Consider the following 22,753-nt stretch of genomic DNA (forward strand, 5'->3'; position numbering starts at 1 on the left):
GAAGGCTGGGGGACAGAGTGAAATAGGTCAAGGGATTAAAAGTACAAATTCGTGGTTACACAACAGTCCTGGGGATGTAAAATACAGCACAGGGAATACAGTCAAATAATATTATAATAACCATGTATGGTGCCAGGTGGGTACTAGATATATCAGGGGAAACACTTTGTAAAGTATATGATTATCTAATCACTATGCTGTACACCTGATACTAATACAAAATAATATTGAGTGTAAACTGTAATTGAAAAATAAAAAAACTTTTTAAAGTGTGGTTTAATACCAGTTGTTGGATAACTCTCTCCACCAAGGTAGTAAAACTGGTATCTTGACTTTCCCGATTGTCATACATGTACTTAACAAGCTTGGCAATTGTTTCTGTGTCTGTTTCAGATTCAAAGTCATAGCCTTTGCTTTCCTGTAATTAGAAAAGAAAAAAAATTGACACATTTAAGGAAGGATTCATCACATCCAAATCTTTTCTAAAGGATTTTTTTCCTCAAAAATCTCACTAACCAATTTCTAATCTTTTTTTGAACACCTCATCACCCACTGTTCAAAATTAAGGTCACCATCTAATTACAGTGAACCAAAAATAGTGAGGTATTCTGGGAAACTGCATACACTTATAATTACATAAATCTATATATGCCACATATGAATTAAATAAATTTTAAATAATTAAAATATAATGGAATATATAATACAAAACACTAATTCCATAATGAATATGATAATTCTTTAAGAATGATATACTATACAATACTAAATAGTCATTAGATGTATGTGGCTATTTAAATTTAAATTGATTAAAGTGAAATAATTTCAAATTTAGTTCCTCGGTCATAGTAGCTCAATAGCCACATGTGAACAGTGGCTACTATACTGGAAGGTTTCCATCACTACAAAAAGTTCAGTTGAACAGACCTGAGAAGGCACTATGAAGGTCATCATCATGGTCACTACTATATACATACATAGCTATGTAGGGCATAGAACCTTCATTTAATCTGTTGTGATTCTTCTTACATATCCGAGAATCTTTTAAAAATGACAAACAAGGTCTCTCACAACGCGAAAGACATACCCCCAAAATTCCAATTTTATCTGAGTTTCTGTGTCATTCATAAAAAGCCAAATAACTGTTTCCTTTTCATATAAGAAACAAAAATGTCCCACTGTCAACAAAGAAAAGTCGAATAAACCACCATAACCTTGTAAATGCCTTAGGAATTACTTGATCACACCTAGACAGTAATTATTGCACATCTCAACAAATAAGCTCACTGCTCTCATTAGAAGTATTGTCAACGACTGGTGCTTTTTTAGGTCACTTTACTTACCAAGAACTTTTTCAAGTCTTTGTAGTTGGTGATGATTCCATTGTGAATAACAATAAATTCTAAAAGAGATAAAGATATTAATGACCAAATATTATAGGTCTAGTTAACATTATAAAAAGCCATAACTGTCAACAGATTTTTCTCAAGTCAAAAAATGTGTTACATGCTATACTAACTTCAAGGTGTAATCAAGTATTACCTACTTTTTGTTACCATATTATCCTCAGGTAGATCAAGAGCACAGTTTATGTGGCTTAGTGGAAGCACACAGGGCTGAGGAGGTGGGTACAGTGGGGAAATACAATGAACTGGGGTCTAGAGTCATCAAATTCAGGGCTAAACTACTAACCAAAAGTCACCAGGTGAAAGGAGCAAGTTCCTGGGTCTATGCCCTCATTTGCAAATTGAACTAAGTAACTATTATTCTCACTTCTTTGTTTATCCATTTTTATGCATAAAACATTCCTAAGTTTAAAGAGAAGGCTTTCAAACTAATACAATTATCTGATTTACACTAAATGAATTTAAGAACTAAAGTTAATAAGAAAAACTAGACATTATTCAGTTCTATAATTAAATTTATTTATTGAGGTCCAGACAATTCCTAAAATAATGTTAAAACAAAATTCCGACATCAAGTACAAGTGATAGTGGGATAATTTTCATCTTTCTTTTATTAATTAACTTTGAAAAATATAAGAATGGATAATTGAGAGTTGACAATATTATTATTTGTAGCTCCTGAAAGTGTACATAAAGACTACTAATATGAATTTATTATTTAAAGTTCATGTGAGGAAAGAAATTACCACTAAATTCAATTTTATATTAAATCACAAAAATGTTTTTACTTAACAATCTGACATTTTGGCCTGACATTAAATGAGTTTGGACTGAATACATTACAAACCAAAAAATAAAATAAGCATTTTCACTAGATTTTTAGGAAAGAAAAGGTGATACCACAAAATACTACTAACAAAAAAATCTAAATAAAACTTTTTAATGCTAGACCACAGAGAATCATAAATAGCTGATAGCTGATATAATGCCTTAATTAAAAGCCAAATTCTCAAAACGTAATCTAGATGTTTTTAGGAATCTTTTATAAAGGCTTTGTCAGAATTAAACGTTTGAAAGATTGTTAGCATTCTAATCTGATTCAATAATAATTATGTGAAGCACAGAAACCTAAAAAGGCAGCTTCTGAATTAAATTATAAAATCTTATTTCAAAAGGGATGTATACACACACACATACATGTATATACACACACATATACTTTTTGTATATATTTGCTTATTTTTTTAATTTTTACTTATTAATTTTAGAGAGAGGAAGGAAGAAGAAGAAAAAAAGAGAGAGAGAGAAACATCTGTTTTGTTGTTCCACTTATTTATGCATTCACTGGTTGATTCTTATATGTGCCCTGACTGGAAATCAAACCTGCAATCTTGGTGTACAGGGATGACACTCCCACCAACTGAGCTACCTGGCCAGGGCTGTATATGCTTATTTTTAAAAACAAAAGAATAAACTCTAAACAAAATTGTTAAATGGTTATCTCCAGAGAAAGATGGAATAAGAAAAATAAGATAGAAACTAGACTTATTTTAACATGTCTTTTTTTATAGGTGTGACCTCAAGAACTATGAAAATATTTTCAATTTAAATAAAATTGATTTTTTTAAAGAAAATTAATCCCTAAAACTCAAAATAAAATAAAATGTATTAACAGAATGCTGTACCCAGCTGGTAGAATAACCACATACAGAAGGATTATTCCAAGTAATTCTAAAACACAGAAATTTGATTATACATAACTAAAGAGATATATTCTAAAGAAAAATTAACAAACAACAGTAAATATATTCCTATGGTAGTGTTGGTACTATGATTCTGTTTTATGTATATCATGTAGCAGATAAGTTACTGATGTTAAGAACTAAGTTTTAGGTGTGAACAAAAGAAAATGCATAGATCAATGAGGTAAAGTAAAAACCTTACAGCCCTGAATCTGAATTAGAAGTGTTAGTGTAAAATTATGTTGTGCTTTATCTTTAAATTTATATGTATGCAAGTGCACACACAGAAGTACATATATCTCCTAGCTCTGCCCACTGAAAAGGCCTAGACGTGATGAGCACTTCTAGGACCTGGCTTATAGTCTTTAAGTATCATTTCCACTAAAAAGAACTGGGGCTTCCATAGAGAAATGGTTGATTCTAAGCATGGGGCAGGAGTAGAGGAACATGGAACATCTTGGCCTACCAGAAAATAACAAAGACCACTGAGCCTACTGGGGCCACATCAAAAGGACTCAGAAGCCAACCTGAATAAACTTCCAATGGCCAAAGATTTTTGTGTATCAATATAGACAATTACTTCAGTGTTTTGAAACAAATGAAATATTTTAAATCCATGAGTTTATAATTTTAAAAAGAACTCATTGTTTATTTTAGAACACATCAACCACTTCATTTTTGAAAACTGGTAAATAAAGGAGGGGGAAAAATCAAACATTAATCCTGCCTTTCCTATATACTCTGCACCTCAAAGTACCAAAGCAGTTGATATGGAAAATTTTCTCTTTATAGGGAAGTATCTGAGATAATAAATGAAGAAGGAATAACAGTATTAAACTATTACCAATTTAAAACCCCTAAATAAATAATTAATCTTGGCAATGATCATCAATGACTGCTAACAACACCAAAAAAAATCCAACATTATGACAAGAAAAAATATTCTGAGGTGTCCTAAATTAAATTACAGCAGGCCAGGGGGTGGGAAGAGGAGGTAGGGAGAGTTAATCAGTAACAGAGAGAAGAGCAGAAACAAACAAAAGACTGTTCACATTCCTTCCTTAATGTATGTTGAAACTTTGAATCAACTTTTAGGCCGCTATTTCAGCTCTTATCTAGAGAGAAGAGCCTACCACCAGATACCACCGCATCCTGCTTACCCATGAACTTTCCCAGCTATTGCCCATAACACAAAAGCAACAAACACTTCTTCCTTACTATATCATCTATCCCAGAACTAGCCCCACTTCAACTATTCCCACCCCCCTTACCCATAGCCAATGTAAATTCTTTCAAAACAACTTACAGTTTTTTTCTCTGAACTCATTGCATAAAAGAGCCCCCATGAATCTCAGGATGGTGAGCATGTTTGTCTTACCAACTAGCCCTGCTGCTGGTAGTTTAAATTGTATGTCCCAGAAACTGGTCCTTTTTCTGGCTAGCATATGGCTCAATAAACCCTTTCTTTCAGAAAAACTTTCAACCTCAAAGGTTACTGTTTAACAATTATATACCTCCAGTTGTAAATAAACACTATACCAATTTATAATAGAACAGACAGAGAAACATGTTAAATGACCCACTGTATGCATGCAATTAACATAATCTAAACTGTAGAAAATGCTATAGGACAAACAACAGAGTAAACTGCAAGGAAAAAGGAAAGAAAGGGAGAAGTCTCTTAAGAGACATATCAATCTACTAAGTCCTTACCTTTTAGAGATACACACTTAAATATTTACAAATTAAATGCTATGAATATCTAGCTATCTCTGATATATCTATCTATATGGTATCTATTAGCTTCCAAAATAATATGGGTGGGGGGTATAGATAAACATAGCTGATCATGTATTAATAAATGCTAAGGCTGAGTAATGGATGCATCAGGTTCTGTACACTCTCTATATATGAATGTGTTTGAAATTTTCCAAATTAAAATAATGAAAACATAAGAGCTTCCATTCTTTTCCCATTATTGGTCCTCTACAATCATTTCAAAGCATGTATAGTATGTCCATACCATTATTTTTATCAGAGCGCTGGGGATGGCTATTGACAGGATTGGGTTCGCCGTGTGTTGCCCAACGGGTATGAGCTATTCCAAGGTGTACATCAAATTCTATATCCAAATCAATATCCTGTTGTTCTGAAGATAAAATGAAAAATTCCAATATTAAATCATGCAATAGAGATAATGCTATGTCTAAATATAATTTATTACAGTGCTGCTCACCTGCAATATATAATTATTAAAACTGAAGATCAGGCACACTCAAAATAGTAACTGAAAGATTTAGAGGAACTAATGCAGAATACAGCTGAAATATGGTTCCAATAACAACCAAAAAAAAAAAAATGTTTTAACAGAGATAAAGTGCCCTGGCCAATGTGGCTTAGTTGGTGAAACATCATTCCATGCACCAAAAAGGTGGCAGGTTCCATTCCCGGTCGGGGCGCATGTGGGAAGCAACCAATCAATGTTTCTCACAGCAATGTTTTTTTCTCTCGTTCTCCCTTCTTCTCTCTAAAATATTTTTAAAAAGAAGATAAAGAGCATGTGACAATGCTAACAACTGGTAAAACTAGATGAAATATGTGAGTGTTTAATGTACTATTCTTTCAACTTTTCTAGAGGCTTAAAAATTTTCACACTCTAGTTAGACATGTAAAAATAATTTATTTTCTCAGTGTCACACAACCTTATGAATATAATTTCTTTGGTCCCAAAACATATCTCATAATATAAACTGCAATTATGGAGAGCTTCCAAAATCAAAGAATAGGTCCTTGTGAACAGAACAACGCTTTGAAAATATGGGGTTACAGACTGATGCTTCTTGATCTTGAAAAGCAGCTATTCTAATTCTTTTGACACTGAGAAAATAAATTATTTTTACATGTCTAACTAGAGTGTGAAAATTTTTAAGCCTCCAGAAAAGTTGAAAGAATAGTACATTAAACACTCACATATTTCATCTAGTTTTACCAGTTGTTAGATACCAGAAGCTATCTCTTCTTGCTTCTTCCAGAAAAAAAAAAAAAGACAGTTCTAGTTACTTACTAGTAAAGCCCTCCTTCTAATTTCCTAAATACAAAATTCATTTAAACTTAACAGACAACAAAGCTTATCAGAATTAAGTCTAAATTAAGAACAAACTGCTCAGCCCTGCAAGGCATGGCTCAGTGGTTGAACATCCACCTAGGATCCAGGAGATCGAGGTTCGATTCTCAATCAGGGCACATGTCGGGGTTTCGGGCTCGATACCCAGTTGGGGGTGTGCAGGAGGCAGCCGATCAATGACAACTCTCATCATTGATGTTTCTACCTCTCTCCCTTCCTCCCTCTGAAATCAATAAAGACATGTTTTAAAAAAGAAGAACAACAAAGTGCTCAGAAGTCTGAAAGTCCATGCACTTCAGCACAGTCTTTGTAGTTTTTATACTGGCTAATAAAAGGTCATTCTAAAATACAAATCTGATAAAGAAATAAGGTTTAAAATCCTTGAATAGACTTCCATTGTTTTAAGAAGTGGTTTGCACATATGAGTCATCTTAAACCTAGTCACAAAGATTTGCAAAAAGATCCTCAAATTCTAATACACAACCAGAGAAGCATTTTTTCATGATAAAGCCCCAATACTTTTCATGGCATACAAGGTACTGCACATCTGTTCCCCATCTACCTTGCCATCCTCATCTCCGAGCCCTTATCACTGTGACCCAAGCCACCACCATCTCTCACCTGAACTAGTTCAACAGAATTCTAACTAGTTTCCCTGTAACTAATCTTCCATTAACAATCTAGTTCTGCACACCAATCAAAGTGATCCTTTCAAAACGGAATTTAGATCATGTCACTCTCCTACATAAAATCTTCTAATGGCTTTGCATGACACACACAGTAAAATTCATCATCCTTAGGGCCCTATATGACCTAGCCCTCAGCCACCTCTCTAGCTGCATCTCCCGCCACTCTTCCCCTCATTTACTGTGCCCTAGCCTCACTGACTTTCATCAGTAAGTAGGCTAAGCCCACAGAGGGTCTTTGCACTTGTGTTCCCTCTGCCTAGAATTCCCTCTTTCAGACAATCGCATGGTCTCTGCTCAAATGTCACCTCTACTATATTTTTTCTTCATAGCACTACTCACTACCTAATATTATATATTTGTTATCTAGCTGTCTCATTAAACAGTAAGTTCCATCATGCCTATCTTGTTATGGTTTGTCCTCAGGGCCTACAATGATGGCTGATAAATAATGGGTACTCAATAAATATTCATTTTTATATTGAATCCTCATAATACTCTGTGAGGAGGGGTCCTGTTGTCTCCATTTTACAGATAAAGAAACTGAGGTTCAGAGATCACAGAATCTGCCTGCCATAGGTCACAGAGAATAGTAAATAGAGAGAGGAATTCAACCCAAATCTGGTTGACTCCTCAGCCTAAGATTAAAACCCCAATGGTAAACTTTGCTGCACTATTTATTACACATATGACATGTTGTCAACCTGGCTTCCATTAGAATTTGAGTTCTACAAAAGCAGCCGCTTGTCTTATTTATCCTTGAACCGTAAGCATTAAGAGCTAAATAGGGAAGATACTCAAATCCTTATTGGCTGGCTCTATCAATGAATGGATACAATCATCGATGTGTTCTTTCCTAGCTTACCTGTGTTCTGAATAATTATGATGACCTAATAAATAAGTGAACCCCAGAAAAGTAAAGGATACTGTTTATCACTAGTTAACAATAGTCACAAGCTAGTGGAAGCAATAAAAGCATATGACTAGTTTTTTAAGCTACCTATAATTAAAGCAGTATCTCCCTCCACATGCTGACAAGCAACACTGGAGAATCCTTAAGAAGAGTCTGTAAATTGAGTCCATGTCAAGTTCATGGTGTTAACCAAACCTATTTATTTCACTGTCACCATTTAAGAAACATGTACCTATGTTCCTTATTCATTAAATTGATAGCTCACTCAATTCCCCAACAGTTCATGACATCTTTTCCATTCTCCTTAAGCCTCAATCCTACCTATATTCCCTCAATTGCCACTTTACTCAGCTTTTTCCCCCTCACCTCATAACTGTCTGACTTAGCTTTTCTTCTACCTTTGACTCCTATGAAGGCTAACTCCCTACTTGTGGCTTCACCTATCTGAGCTATAATCCCCCAATAATTTCCTTATTTGCATCTTCTATCTTCCCACCACCTTCATGCCCAAGGCTTTTTGCCCTCTTCATACCTTTTCTCAGATCTCACCCTTCTCTTTTTTATTTTAATAGTTCAAACATTTAAATTTGCTAGCAATGATAAAGACTCAAATACCTTCATCCAGAGAGAACAAATGTCAACATATAGTCATTTGTGCTTTACATCTTATTAAAGACATAAAATGTAAAACATCTTTCATTTGTGTCACTCCCTAAAACAGCAGCCCTGCTTTTGCCCCAAACTTCACTGCCTTTATTGTCAACACCATCTAATGATACTACCTACTCCTCTGTCAATTTCCTTATCTGCAAAATGAGGATGATAATTTTACCTACTTCATGGGTTATAATAAGGAATAAATGAGTTAACACATAAAACACAAGAGTACCTGGAACACAAAAAGCAATCAATAAAAGTTAGCAATTCTAATCAAAGTCAGAAGCTACCAATAACTTCTTACTCCACAAATCCAAAGGCCTTTTCTGAGAAATCTTCCTTCCCCCTTTTTTCCCGCCTTGTGAATTGCTCTTTAATATTAAGTGGTGGACAATGACTTTATTTTCTTTATACAGGTCTGATCTTTTATTATAACATTCTTTTTTCTACATAGAGAAACAAAAATTACAACAACTAGAAAAGCTATTCTGAACTTTCCTTGCTAAACTACAGACTAATTTTGTGGAACAAGAAGTCTTCAAAAAGTCATTTCTTTTTTCATTATAAATTTGTCTAAAAAGACTGATATTCAAAACACTTCGTCTTCCTTCCCTTTTGACTTAATAAGTCAAACATATTGAAACTTGCTGGGAATAATATAAACATCACAAACATCCAAATATCCACACCCAGAGTTAACAAAAGTAAACATCTAACCATTTGTGCTTTACATCTTTTCTAAGATCTAAAATGTAAATAATGCAGTTGATACCTCCTTTGTACCCTGCCCATCCCATTCCTCCCCATAGGATTCTCAAGTTGATGGAGAACCTTCTCCACTGTGCCTTCAAACTTCTATTAGGCTTAATACGTGTTCATAATTTATAGTATTTTTTGTGGTTGTTTTTTTTTAGGCAGCAAATATTTACTGACAGCAATGTTGTAAACACTAAAATGATAAAGACTTTTTATCTTGTACGACATTCAACTTTTTTGTCAATACAGTTTGTTTTTTAAATGGTCCTATTCCTCACATATCCTATTGTAGGCTGCTTTTTTCACTTAACATTAGGTCAGTAATCCTCAGGTCCCCACATGAAAGGAGTGAACTAGATCCAGTACACTCCTTTCAAAAGCTACATATGGTATTCACTATCATTAAAACTTATTATTCCATTCCATTACTGGTAGACAGAGGTTGTTTCTAAATTTTGCTGCAATGAATCTTCTTGTCATGGCTCCTCGTCGACAGTGTCTTTTTCAAGTATATGCCCAAGAGTGGAAGTGCCTGGTCACAGGGTATAGGCATCTCCCATACAGACATTGTCAGATTGCTCTTCAAAGTGATTTATTAATTAAGATTTCACCAACAATGTCTGCAATTTCCCATTTCTCCACTACTTCCTGACTTTTCTACAGAAAAGGAGGAATGTTTCAGTGTTGACATTCAAAGATGGTAATTCTGGTCACAACCTGCCTTTCTAGCCTCCCACACTCATCTACTAATAATGCAGATAAAAAGGACTATCTAACTTGAAACCTATATAATTTTATTAACCAATGTCACCCCAATAAACTCAATAAAAAAAATTTTTTAAGGACTATCTTTCATTCCATCAACAAACTTGCCTTCCCTACTTTTGGAAAGGCCGTCCTCACGAATTGTGGCTACTTCATTTTAGAATACTGATCTTGCTCTAAACACAGTGGACCTAACCAATTTCCTTTCCTAATTAATATGATCATTTTTGAAGCTCAGGTATATTTTAAAACCAATAACAAAACTACTTTTTCTTCTCTCCCTTCAACATTAAGAACCACTAAATGGGGCCCAAAATATGGGAAGAAAGGTAATTGATAAGGAAAGGAGAAGGAAGAGAAGGGGAAGGGGGACAGAAATCAAACTAAGTACATTACTCTGAACTTCTTCATCCAGTGCTTTTACTTTCCCTTTCTTCTTAATGAGCTGGATTTTGCAGGCATTGGCTTCCCAGTCTTTGTCATTGCCTCCATCAAATCCCACACCTAAATCATCAAGAGGCAGAATAGCAAAATTTAAAAACTGGCTATTACCTAGATTATCAGTGTGAGAAAAAATTTTAATTACAATATTTTCCATCTAATTAATTCATTTACTTATCAATTCAACATATATATTATATGTGAAGAAACAGGATATCTGCTATAGACAAAAATGAAAACAACCCAGTTCCTGCCCACAAATTTCTAATAGTGTATTGAGAAGACAAAGAAAAAATAATTATATACAGTGTGGTTTCAGGTTATAATAAAAGTATTACAGGTTGTAACTGGAGTATAGTAGAGAAAAAGAGAAGATGGGCACCCACCTCAGAAGTGGGATAAAGAGGAAATGTCAGAAAATACTCTCTTGAAATTCTACTTAAGATCCTAAGGAGTGTGACAAAGTTACTCTGAAGGTACTGGAAAAGCAGAGTAGTTTCAAAGTAGAGAAATCACATGGCAAAAAGGTTTAGAAAAATCTCTTTGGAAACAGTATAAGACGATAGACAGGGAAAACAAAAAGAAGAAACCAGCTCTCAAAAGTTACAGCTATAGCAAATCATAAAGGAAGAGGGTCTGAACTAAACAGTGGTAATGAAGATTGATATGGGTGATATTGAGTAGAAATGACTGGATGTAATATGAGAAAGCGGGAGAAGTCTGGTATACCTCCTAGGCTCAAAGGACCCAGTGATAAAAGGCACACAGAAAGAATTGATTGGAGAGTGGGATGAAAACTGGAGTGTATTCAGATCAATTCTGAATAAAAACAAAAATTTTAATATCTTGGTTTATAAAGGGAGAAATCTCTTGGAGGAAGTTGGAAATATAAATGTGCAGCTTGGAGAAAATATCTGAATTTTAAGTCACCAACATAGAGGAAGCTAGTGAAGTCAGAGCTCACCCATGAAGATACAAAATAAGAAAAGTGGTCCAAGGAAGTACCTTGAAGAACAGTAATAATTAAGCAATAGGTGGAAGAACAGGAGCCCCCAAAGCAGTCAGAAAAGAAATAATCAGCATGTAAGGAAGATAATGAGATGTGTTGTCAGAGAAGCTAAGGAAGAAGAATTTTAACAACAAAGTAGTTGAGGAATTGACTTTCCATTAACTGAGGAAAGTCATGGAAGATAAATGCCCATTACAGCTGTCAATGTTAAATGGACAGAAAGGAGTTACCAGAGCAGGCCTGACATGCTACCCTTAGAAATGCCACTTGCAAAGTTGGCTCTTGGATTTCAGGAGGGTTCCCACCACCCTAACTGATGAAAAATGGCTCACTGCACCTAAACTGTAGGTGCATCACATGGCTTATGCTGAACATCTGCATCACTTCTAGGAGTCTGCAATTTGGTACATGTTAGACAGAGGGTGTCTATGTGACCAGCCCCCAATGAAGACCTTGGACATTCAGATGCTAATGAGTTTCCCTGGTAGACAACATTTCACACAAGCTGCCATAATTTGCTGGGAGAATCAAGAGCCCCTAGTGAAACTCCACTGGAAGAGAACCCTTAGAAGCTTGTACCAGGTTTCCTCCACACTTCACCCCAGGTGTCTTTTCTCTTTGCTGTTTGCTTTGTACTCCTTTGTTTTAATAAATCATAGCCATGAGTACAACTACATGCTGAATTCTTCCAGGAAATCATCAAATCTGAGGGTGGTCTTGAGGACCCCCAATACAGTTAAGGGAAGAAGCTAGAATAGAACATAAAGTTGACAAAAAGTTATTTTTATTTGCTTTGTCATTTATTTAAAGTAAAAGACTCTTAAGCAAGTTTATATGCCAAAAGCCTGGAATACCTGGAGAAAAATAAATCAAATTTATAGAAAAGAAAAAAGATAATTTATACACTAAGGCCTTCAAGATCTTTGTTCTACCAACCATGAAAATGCCCCAGATGATTTATGTTTTTACAGTAACATTCTTAACAAAAGAAGATACCTATAAGAAGCAATACTCTACATAAATTATAATACCGTTGAAATTACATGAACAGACCCTTTTTAAACATGATAAAAGACAAAAATTCTTCAGATTTTAGATTTGCACAAAACAAACATTACTAGATAATTCAGTCACATAGAACAAAAACTCTTCCATTTAGATTCAAGAATCACACAAAACCCATAATATTTTTTTTAAAAGAAATACCAGCAGAATCATATCCTCTGTACTCCAGTCTCTGAAGGCCTTTGATTAGGGTCTCCAAGATTTCTCGTCTTGTGCGAGGGACATGGTAGTTTAAGTAAGCAAATATACCTGCAAATAAACAAATATTTAATAAAAAATTCTGTATAAAGAATAAAAATTAACATAATTATGACAAAATCTTCATTTGCATAATTATATATAAGATGTGCACAAATGTGAAGCTAGAGTCCATCAATAAAACAGAAATAAATCCTCACTTCGAATTGTCTATGGCAGTAAAACTTTTCCAAAGGGGGATTTCTCATTTATAAAAGACTAAAGCAAATATGTGAAAATAAATGTTTCTTTTTTTCAAAGCAGCTTATAAGTGTGGTCACTTATTCCATCACTGCCATTTTGTCAAGAGAAATCTAATTTTAAAAAACTAACCAATCAACAAATTTGTCGTTTATGTTCTAAATACTGAGCATTATGTTTCAAGAAAAGCATTTCCTGGAGTATTTTAAGCTACATAAGGGCCCTACAAAACTATACAGATGAAATAATTTTTCTTATTTCCAATGACTATGTTATCAATAACATGTAGGAATAAATAATTTATAAATATCAATGATGTGAAAAATACTACCTAAATAATCTAATAATAGGGGAAATATTAAAATATATATGTAATCATGTACAAAGAAAATGACTTGAATCACTTACTCACTAGATACTAGTTAACAACAAATAACTGCAATGTTTACAACTCTTGAGAATTCATAAGAAAAAAAAGGAATAATTTGGAAAAGCGAAACTAGCAATAAAAGAACTAGTATATGTGAACTGAGTCAGGCAAGCAAAGAGGTAGTAAACAGAACACAGGCAAAAAATATCCACATTTTAAGAATAGCAGGATGGAAATTATCTGAGGCCTTCCATGATTGTGCTTTGGCCAAGGTGGAGAGCGGTGAAGACCAAAATATGAGGAAATAAAAGTTCAAGTTGCTTATTTTTAAAAGAGTTTCGTTTTTCTTATATTACACTATAATGCCACTGAATCATGAGGGGATAAAATGAATTCTGTGGAGTAGAATACCAAAATAACTAGTCTTTATTTCCATTTGAAAAGATCTCTTTATTTCTATAAATAGCTTGGTCCTATTGAAGCATTTCAGCATACAAAAATACCAAATTGTTAAGATCCAACAAAGAAGTCATAATATGGGTATGCTGAGCACCATGATCAGTACAATTTTTCAAATAAATTATCATTCCCTTTAAAAAAAAAAGGAAATCCAGGTTTTAAAACTAAATCCAACACTGCCATCTTGCCCTGACAGCTCATGCTCAGAAACTGTTGCTATGCAACTCAAAGGCACAGGGGGAAAAAAAACATAAAAAAAAACACCTAAATCCAAAATAACCTGAAACTACTGTTTAAACTTTCCCCAAAAATGGAAGTATAAGGCCAAGAACTTAGAGAAATCCTGTATTTCATTCATATTCAAAAAACAAACAAACAAAAGAACACCTTACAGTTGTAAAGATTTTTTAGAGTTATCATATGCTATACAAGCATATTATTTTCGCAGCACCACAACCTTGCATGAGCTCTGGGGTTTTTATTGTTACTGCTATTCCTTCATAAAGTATCTATAATATGAACAATCTAAACCAATTACCAACTGTAAATCAAACCTTTCTGTGTTCTACACTTATTTCCCCTATGGGTCACTGACCTTAGATAAAGATTAAATGCAGAAAACTATCAGTCCCAAATAAGTATTTTTATTAGATCACTGAAGGACAATGCATAGAATATAAATATTTCCCCAAATATTACTTTACTATACATATGCTAAAAAATGCTTATTCTCAACTAGTCCACTCTCCACCACTGTGACTAGCTTCAGCTAAACAATCTGCTAAAGGAGAATATAACCTAACTCATTTGCAGGTCATTAACTAATAAAACATATTACCCTGTCAGGACCTGTTTGCAGTCTGAGGCACTATGGACAGCCTTGAAGAGGAAGAGCTGCCAAATGCCAGTAATTCAGCAAAATCAGAAAAATTCACTACTAAATCATCTTTTTCTTTAAGAAATGTAATTATGATGATAAAATATATATGGAAAATTAAACATTGAATATAATAACCAAATATCAATTTAAATTTTTTAAATACTACTGACACAGACTACATTTTTTTAAAAAATTCAGATGTAATATTAAATTCACTGTTTTCAATACATGTAACTTAACATTGTTCAAATTTGATATTAATTTTAGTATCAAATTAGATTTTACATTGATTTACATTCGCTCATTATGTGACTCTTGAGATCTTGAGATCTTGAGTAGAATATTATAAAAAAAGGAATCTTTTAACCAATACCCATCTCCAAACAAACTTACAAAACTGTGAATGATAAACTAATAAAATTCAACTAAGCATTTGTTAGCTCAAAAACAAGTACTCTTGCCCAAAAAAGTACCCTTTTGTTGAAGAAACCCTTAGAATTCTTTTAACTCATGTGTGTCCCCAAAGCTTTCCACTGTACCACCCTGCCTCAGCTTCCCCTATACAATTATATGAATAAGTTTGACTAAGAAATGGTAAAATAGTTTTTACATCAATTGCCAACAAATTATTAACTGGTAGTGGCTGGCTGTAAAAACCACCACCAAAAAGGATTCAATCAAGGAAAGCCATGACTGACTAGCAACATCTATTATCTGGGGAGTGACAGCATAAGGGCCACATATTTCCTACCTCTGACACCTGAGAACATTTACAGTCCCTTCCAACTAGATGTTGATGATTTCTGAGAATTCTTCTCTGATTGCTTTAGAGACTTTTCTGATGATTTCAACATTTTTTATTCTTATTAAGACATTTTATTTGAACGTGTGTATTATAACCCTAGAAAGGGAATCCCAGGATTTTCCTTCGTGTGTGTTTTCGTCTTGCTTCTTCATGTCCATGATGCCAGCTGAGGCTGTCAGTACAATGAAACCAAACTGCCAGTAGGAGCAGGTTGTTCTGCCATTTCTATAGATCTTGGAGTTGCACATCAAATCTGGGGCTGACTACTCCACACTTGTTTAACCTGCCCATAAGGTTTACAACAATTTTTCCCAGCTCTGTGATCATCAATAATTTTAAATTTGCCAATGTAACCATTCCTCATCATCACAGTTAGAAACTGGGCAATGACTTAGGAGCACAGCCTAAAAACAACACAGTGTTTGTCTCTCTTTTCAGCATTGTTTATACTCTTGAGAGCATCAGCCAGGACATTCGTGTGCACCATTAGGCGGCACAGAGAAATGGTGGAAAGAGGAAAAGAGGGGCAGATTTTGACATTTTTTAATACCTCTACAGGCTGCACTTCTCTTCTGTCCTTATTTCTTTGTTACAACATTTATATGATTTTGTTCCATGTACACTGTATCTACCAAATTAAAACTGGAAACCTGGTAAAGGGCCTTATTTTCAGAATAAAGCAGGTCCTCAAATATCAAATATCATCATTTCGTTCAACATGCTTTTGCTATAACTGCTATAACAGAAATCAGATAAATAAACGAGAGTGGGAGGTGGGGAATGGGAAGGTCTGTAATAAGGCCAACAATAAAAATAAAGGAAAAAAGTCAATTTCCAGTGGGGCCACTGTCTGTGTGGAGTTTGTACATTTTCCCCATGTCTGCATGGGTTTTCTCCAGATACTCTGAGATGTGCACGTGAGGTAAACTGGCATGTCTAAACTGTCCCAGTTTGAGTGTGGGTATGAGTGAAACTTCTGATGGAAGGGTGTCCTGTCTAAGATGGGGTCCCACCTTGTGCCCTGAGCTGTGGGTATAAGCTGTGGGTAAAGGCTCTAGCCACCCATGACCCTGAAATGGAATTAAGCAGGTTTGGAAAATAATTATCTTGTTTATATTCATCTTCCTCAAGTGTATGTATAGCTCACATTTATTTCAAAGTTTAATATTCTACGTATTTTGAGTCTTTATTTAGAAATTTGGTGATGTTTTTGTGACCGGAAATATGACACAGGAACTTAACTCTTGTTTATATCAATTAGCCTATGGTGAAACTGGTTTCGATATCTGTTGTTTCACTTAAGGTCGCAGTTTCCAAGAACCCATCGATGACATTGAGAATTTACTGTATATTGTAAAGAATTAAAAGCAAAGTAACATACAAAATATGAGGACATTGTTCTACAAAACCATATTATTGGACCTAAGAAGATAATGCTCTAATATAACCTAATACAATGTTCATATTCAAATTTTCCATATTATCAAAAAATACCATTTATAGCTGATTTGCCTCACATCTGATTGTCTCGTAAGTCTCTCTGAATCCAGAATGGTTTCTCCTACAGTCCTGTTTTCCCTAAGACATTGACTTACTGACCAGCTGGGGCTGATTTTCTCGTTGAACATCTCACATTCTGTGTCTGTTTCTACATATGGTGGTATAACCAATTACTCTATTCCTTATATTTCCTATAAAATGGAAAAGATATCTAAAGGCTAGATTGAGTTAGGTTAAAAATTTGAGGCAAGAATTATTCACAAGTAGGTATGTATTTTATATTGTCTGTAGTTCCCTATTAGTGATGCTATTCATCACTGGTGTAAGTAAAGACAAAGACAGTCACTTTGCCTATGATATTTTGAAAGCACCTGCAAAATACTTTCTAGGATTTTAGATTTTGCTGATAGCATTGATTTTATTTTCTTTCTTTGTAGTCTATATAATAATGATGCATTTCCCAATCAGTGGCATGTTAAATACCACATATCAAATTCCAATTCAAAATCTTCCCCTTTTTTGAGACAGGAAGCACTACTATTACCAATAATCATTACTGCCATTTTTTTGGTTCACTGTTGAAATAAAGAAAAGAGGAGAAATGGAGGAAGAAGCAGGAGCAATATTTCTCCTCACATAACTGGGCAGGAACTAGAAGAAAAGAATGACACACATAGAGAAATTTTCTAAGATCAAAGTAATAGAGAAGGAAGAAGAAAGAAAGGGGATTAACCTAAGTCATCCCTGGTTAGGAAAATGAAAGATAAAGAGATTAAATCTGACAATTTTACACACCAGCTCCTTGACAGTGCCGGTGGCCCAAGACAGTTCACCTGTTGGGATTAGTGGATTATCTGTAATCTTGGGGTAGCTGGGAAAATATAATAGCAAATGACCAGCCTATCAGGCATGCAGGGCATGTACAAGGAAGGCATTCATAACTCAAAATAGTGCTTATTCGAGTAGAAATCACTAGATTGATCCCGTTTCCAGGTCTTTGACTTGTGTTACCAAACCTGCCACTAAACAGTTCTGCTTAGGATAACTACAAAAGTCTAAAAAATCAGCTCTCCACCACTCTTTCGTAACTGCTCCAATACCACACAAAGTACTTGTATGGAGCATAGGAGATTTTCTACTCTCAAACCAACATGTGCTTCCAAAGTTTAATTTTTCTTATTAACGGAATACACTTGGAATAAATATCTCCCTAACTGAAGCAGATGCGTGCACCTAACAAGCATCATTCTCAGAAAATGGCAACTTAAATTCAATGACACGAAAGCACGAATGAGTACCTTGCTTAACAAATATTCAGACACGACCTGGATCATAGCCTTGACACACCTGGTTGAAAGCAATTTAGTTGTAAGTAAAGATGATTAAACCTTATTAAAATGAAAACTGAATGCAATTTAGCTGACTAATCAAATTATTAAAGTTCCTATACCTGGTTGAATTTATGTCCTTATGAATAAGAAATTTTACTTCTACATATTTTTCACTTGGCAACTTCAGTATTTTGAGACCCTAGACAACAGAACTCATCAGTGTTAAGTGTTCAAATTCATCCTCTAAATTTCATACTTTTTGAATCAAAATCCATCTACAATGCCAATTAAGTTTCATTTTTTTTTAATTTTCTTATGCCTGGCTGGACGTGGCTCAGCAGTTGAGCATCGACCTATGATCCAGGAGATCGTGGTTCAATTCCCAGTCAGGGCACATGCCAGGGTTGCGGGCTCAATCCCCCGTGTAGGGCGTGCAGGAGGCAGCTAATCAATGATTCTTTCATCATTGATGTTTCTCTCTCTCTCTTCCTCTCCCTTCCTCTCTCTCTGAAATCAATAAAGATATATATTTGTTTAGTTTTTCTTATAATGCAAGTTTACAAATTAATTTATCATTACTAAAGATTCAAATTACACAAAAGCTACAGAATGAATTGTGAAAATCTCCTCTTTCTACATACACACAGGGAAGATAACCAACATTAATTCAATACACAATGTCCCAATCCTTCAGCTATGAATGTTTCTACTAAATGGACCTAGATGTATATGGCTTTAAAGGACTTTTTTAAAACACATAAATTTGATGACACTATATATAATGTTCTGTACTTTTTTCTCTTAAGCTATTGAGAGTATTCTATGTTAGTACAACACATCTAGCTTATTCTATTTAATGGCTGCATACCAATCCATAAATAGTCATATTTTACCTAACCATTTCCCTACTGAGGTATTCCTACCTCTTTGAAATTATAAACAATACTGCAATTTAAGTTATACACATCAACTAAATATTTGTCATAAAACAGTCAATACAACTATAATTGTGGAGGCACATTCAACAGTTAAGATCCCCTTAGGAGATGAAATATTACATTCCTAAAAACACAAAGTGAAAATCATATGGAGCGACACAATGAGAAATATCAATTATTTGTTTTCTAATTGTTTAAAATATTTTTCCTGTTTACAAAATGCTGGTTCAAGTGTCCCCTACTTTGTTATAAACAGATGTTGCCACTAGAAGGAGCTCCATAACACTTTTGCACATTTAACATTCTGCAATTCAAAGCACTGTTTAAACCCTGAGATCTCTAGTTATACTATCCCTCACTGTCCACCTATGTCATCACCTTTCCTGAGAAAAAGCATGCACTTCTTGCTCACAAATGTTTAAACGTTTCATCTCTCCCACTTTTCAGATCAATCACATCAAACCGGCTTTTCATTATCCTCTCAACGCCAGCTCTGACTCCCGTGTCCCTGACACCCTTACCAGTGAGGTCGATCCACCCATTTCAGGTCCACTTGCAAAATGGCCCTCCAAACTGCTGACCAATCTTGTTCATTCATAGTTGGTCTAACTTTCCAACATTCCCCCAGATATTTTTCTAAAGTCCATAATCTAGACTACTCTTCAATCCCCATTTCTCTCTTCCCCACTTCTTTCTTCTCATTTTTGGTAGATTCTCACTTTATAGAATTGAAGTCTTCATCTTCGTCTTAACAGTATTATACCCAATATACTCTTATATTTCCTTATAAGCGCAAAACAGAGAAACATATTCTACATACCTAAACCAGCCTCTCCTACTCATAACTGTTGATAAGTGTGGAGGAGAGACTATTCTATGAGGTGACTGCCATCTGTCCTGCAAACTGCACCCAGGTTGCTCTCTGGAAACCGACCCTTACAGACTGTCAGATCGTAACCAATGTTCCAGGGAACACAACTGAGGAAATGCTTATTAAGTATTACCCCCAAAGTCATTAGACAGTATAATTACAAAAAAACTTTTTAAGGATTCATTTCAGGATACTTTTGACTTGCAGCTTCCTTACTGCTGCTTTTAACTATAACCTCACAAAAATTCTATTTATATACATCATTATTTATTTTTTTAAAAAAAACAGCAAAAACTTTTAAAAGATGTGGGTAGCTTTACTGACTTGACAATCTCTCACCAAAGCCAAAAGTAAAAAAAACTAAAAAGAACAAAGTGTATCCAAAGAACTAAAAATAAAAGGAAGATAAAATAAATTTGGTACATAGACATGCTATTCTTCTCTAGGAGATTCACAACATTTATCAGAACACTAAAAGTTCCAAGTCCTCCAATTTAAAAAAAAAAACAAACAAACAAGCCAGTTCGACATAATTTAATCTGTTGCCCCCCAAATTTACTTGACCATAAAATTTTTTTTCTGGTTAACACTTATTAACATCCCAATTCAAGCTGGTAAACATTATAACAGTTTTATCATTAAAAAAAAAAAAAAAGCATAGCAGAGGGTCATTAGCCCTCATTTTTCTGCTTCAACATTTTGCAATGTTGAAATAATCCTTTAGAAAAATCTGAATAGGCAAGAGGTAGTCAGAAGGTAAATCTCTAAATTTTCCCATCTGATCTCATTCCCCACTCAATTTCTCTGTCTAGAAATTCTATTTCAATGATTAAGAAATAAGAGAAAAATAAAGACAAACTTTTGTCTTAATTAACCTTCAGAATTTACATCAAAGGAAATAAATTCTAGACCCTTATTCTAAATCATGCAAAACTGTGGTCTGAACAGGGTTAAAAGCAGGACCTCAAAACTGAGTCAAACACTAGTTCTTTATTCTTTATAACCTGTCTGTTTCCTCAGCAATAAAACTCTGTGGAATGGGAATGTTGCCTAAGTGAAAAAACATCTAGTCTCCACCCTAAAAGCCTCACTGTGCACCTTTTCTAAACCAGTTCAGATTTTTTTCTTTTATAGTACATACTTTGACTTTTTCTCCTGGAACAAGAAGAAACGACCTGAAACCAGAAACGCAGGTACTTACCTAGGTGCACACCTCATCATTCAGGTGCAGTTAATTACCAAATGAAGTACAATGGGAATTAACCAGTTTGCACATTCACTACTTAACAGCTCCATACTAAATTACGTGTTCTTGCAAAGCCACTCTACCAACTAGACAGAGCAAAAGTATTTCTGATGTGAAAGTCAGTTCAACTCTAATAATTTCAGTAAAGCTATTTATAGGTTTTTTTGTTTTTTTAACCTACTCTAAATTTAAACCTGCTCCTCTTTTTCAGAAGCTGAAATTAGCATAAAGTTAAATACAGGAAAAATGTACACTAATGAGAACATGTCACCTCCTGCTGAGTTCTTGCAAAAGGCTACAAAGAATAAATTTTCCAGCCCGCTCAGTGGTTAGAGTGTTGGCCTGCGCACTAGAGGGTGTAGGGTTAGATCCCCAGTCAATGTCCTGAACCTGGGTTGCAAGTCAGATCCCAGCCTTCCCCCTCAACCCTCCTTGGAGGGGGTGTGGGAGGCAACTAATGGATGTGTCTCAGTCATCTGGATGTCTCTCTCTCTCTCCTCTCTCCCCCTCCCTCCTCCCTTCCACTCCCTCAAATCAATGGAGGAAAAATATCCTCACTCCTCTGGTGAGGATTAAAAAAAAAAAAAGAATAAGTTTCCCCAGATAGTTTCAATTCTATTACAATCAAGCCTCCCTTTAAAAAGTGTTTTTTCCTTTCAGGGATAAGGTCAGTTGTAAATTTCAATAAGAAAGGTAAGGATACAATTCTTTATACTGACAATGGCCAAGTTAATACCAATTTTAGTGCATATCAATCAGTTCAGATATAATTCAGACCATTCCTTTTAGCTAACACTTTAAGGTAATATTAAAACAACTAAGTCTCCAAACATGGAATACAAGGGCCTAACTTTCTGTTTTGCCTGTTCAGGTAAAACATTCGCTAAAGGTAGCCCACTATTTTTCATAGATGTTTTAAATGGGTGCACACGCAAGTGATGAATGACGTATGATCTATCGCCATGGTCACTTCTGGGCCTCTTCCACGAGATCGGGTCTAAGCCCATTCACCAAGTTATTGATCAGCAATAACTGTTGAGACAGGAGGTGGCAGGAAGATCATGTGTAATGCCATTGTCATAGCTCCAGTTACAGTTCTGTTTTCTATTGGGCCTGACCGAAAGACAGAAACTAAAAATAAATATTGTTTAAGAGGTAAATCCTAGACGAATACAAGATAAGTTCAAGAGACCTCACCTCATGTTCCACAGGTTGCCTGGTGGCTTCTTGTGAAGACACCCCCGTCCGCACCTCAGTTCCCTCGGCCCTCTCCCCTTTTCCAACACAAACATTTCCCTTCCTTCTTGGATCCCTTCTCCGCGCCAAGCCGCCGCTTTCGCTCCCCCACATC

At 34.9% G+C, this 22,753-nt stretch overlaps 1 protein-coding gene and 1 pseudogene across 2 annotated transcripts in view; both read right to left on the reverse strand.

Annotated features, from left to right (window-relative positions):
• Window positions 1–22,753, reverse strand: part of GFPT1 (glutamine--fructose-6-phosphate transaminase 1) — a 50,897-nt gene that overhangs the window by 27,559 nt on the left and 585 nt on the right. The window contains exons 2-6 of the mRNA XM_081155827.1: window positions 12,706–12,813; window positions 10,446–10,553; window positions 5,172–5,297; window positions 1,344–1,402; window positions 284–418 (exon numbers count right to left, since the gene is read on the reverse strand). Of these exons, the coding sequence (XP_081011953.1) occupies window positions 284–418; window positions 1,344–1,402; window positions 5,172–5,297; window positions 10,446–10,553; window positions 12,706–12,813 (536 nt within the window). The remainder of the gene's footprint in view (window positions 1–283; window positions 419–1,343; window positions 1,403–5,171; window positions 5,298–10,445; window positions 10,554–12,705; window positions 12,814–22,753) is intronic.
• On the reverse strand, window positions 15,613–16,026 carry LOC308565957 (small ribosomal subunit protein uS8 pseudogene; annotated as a pseudogene). The gene has a single exon. The product of its transcript is annotated as a small ribosomal subunit protein uS8 pseudogene (transcript).

Source organism: Miniopterus schreibersii (assembly GCF_964146895.1).
Source record: "Miniopterus schreibersii genome assembly, chromosome: 13".
Lineage (NCBI taxonomy): Eukaryota > Metazoa > Chordata > Mammalia > Chiroptera > Miniopteridae > Miniopterus > Miniopterus schreibersii.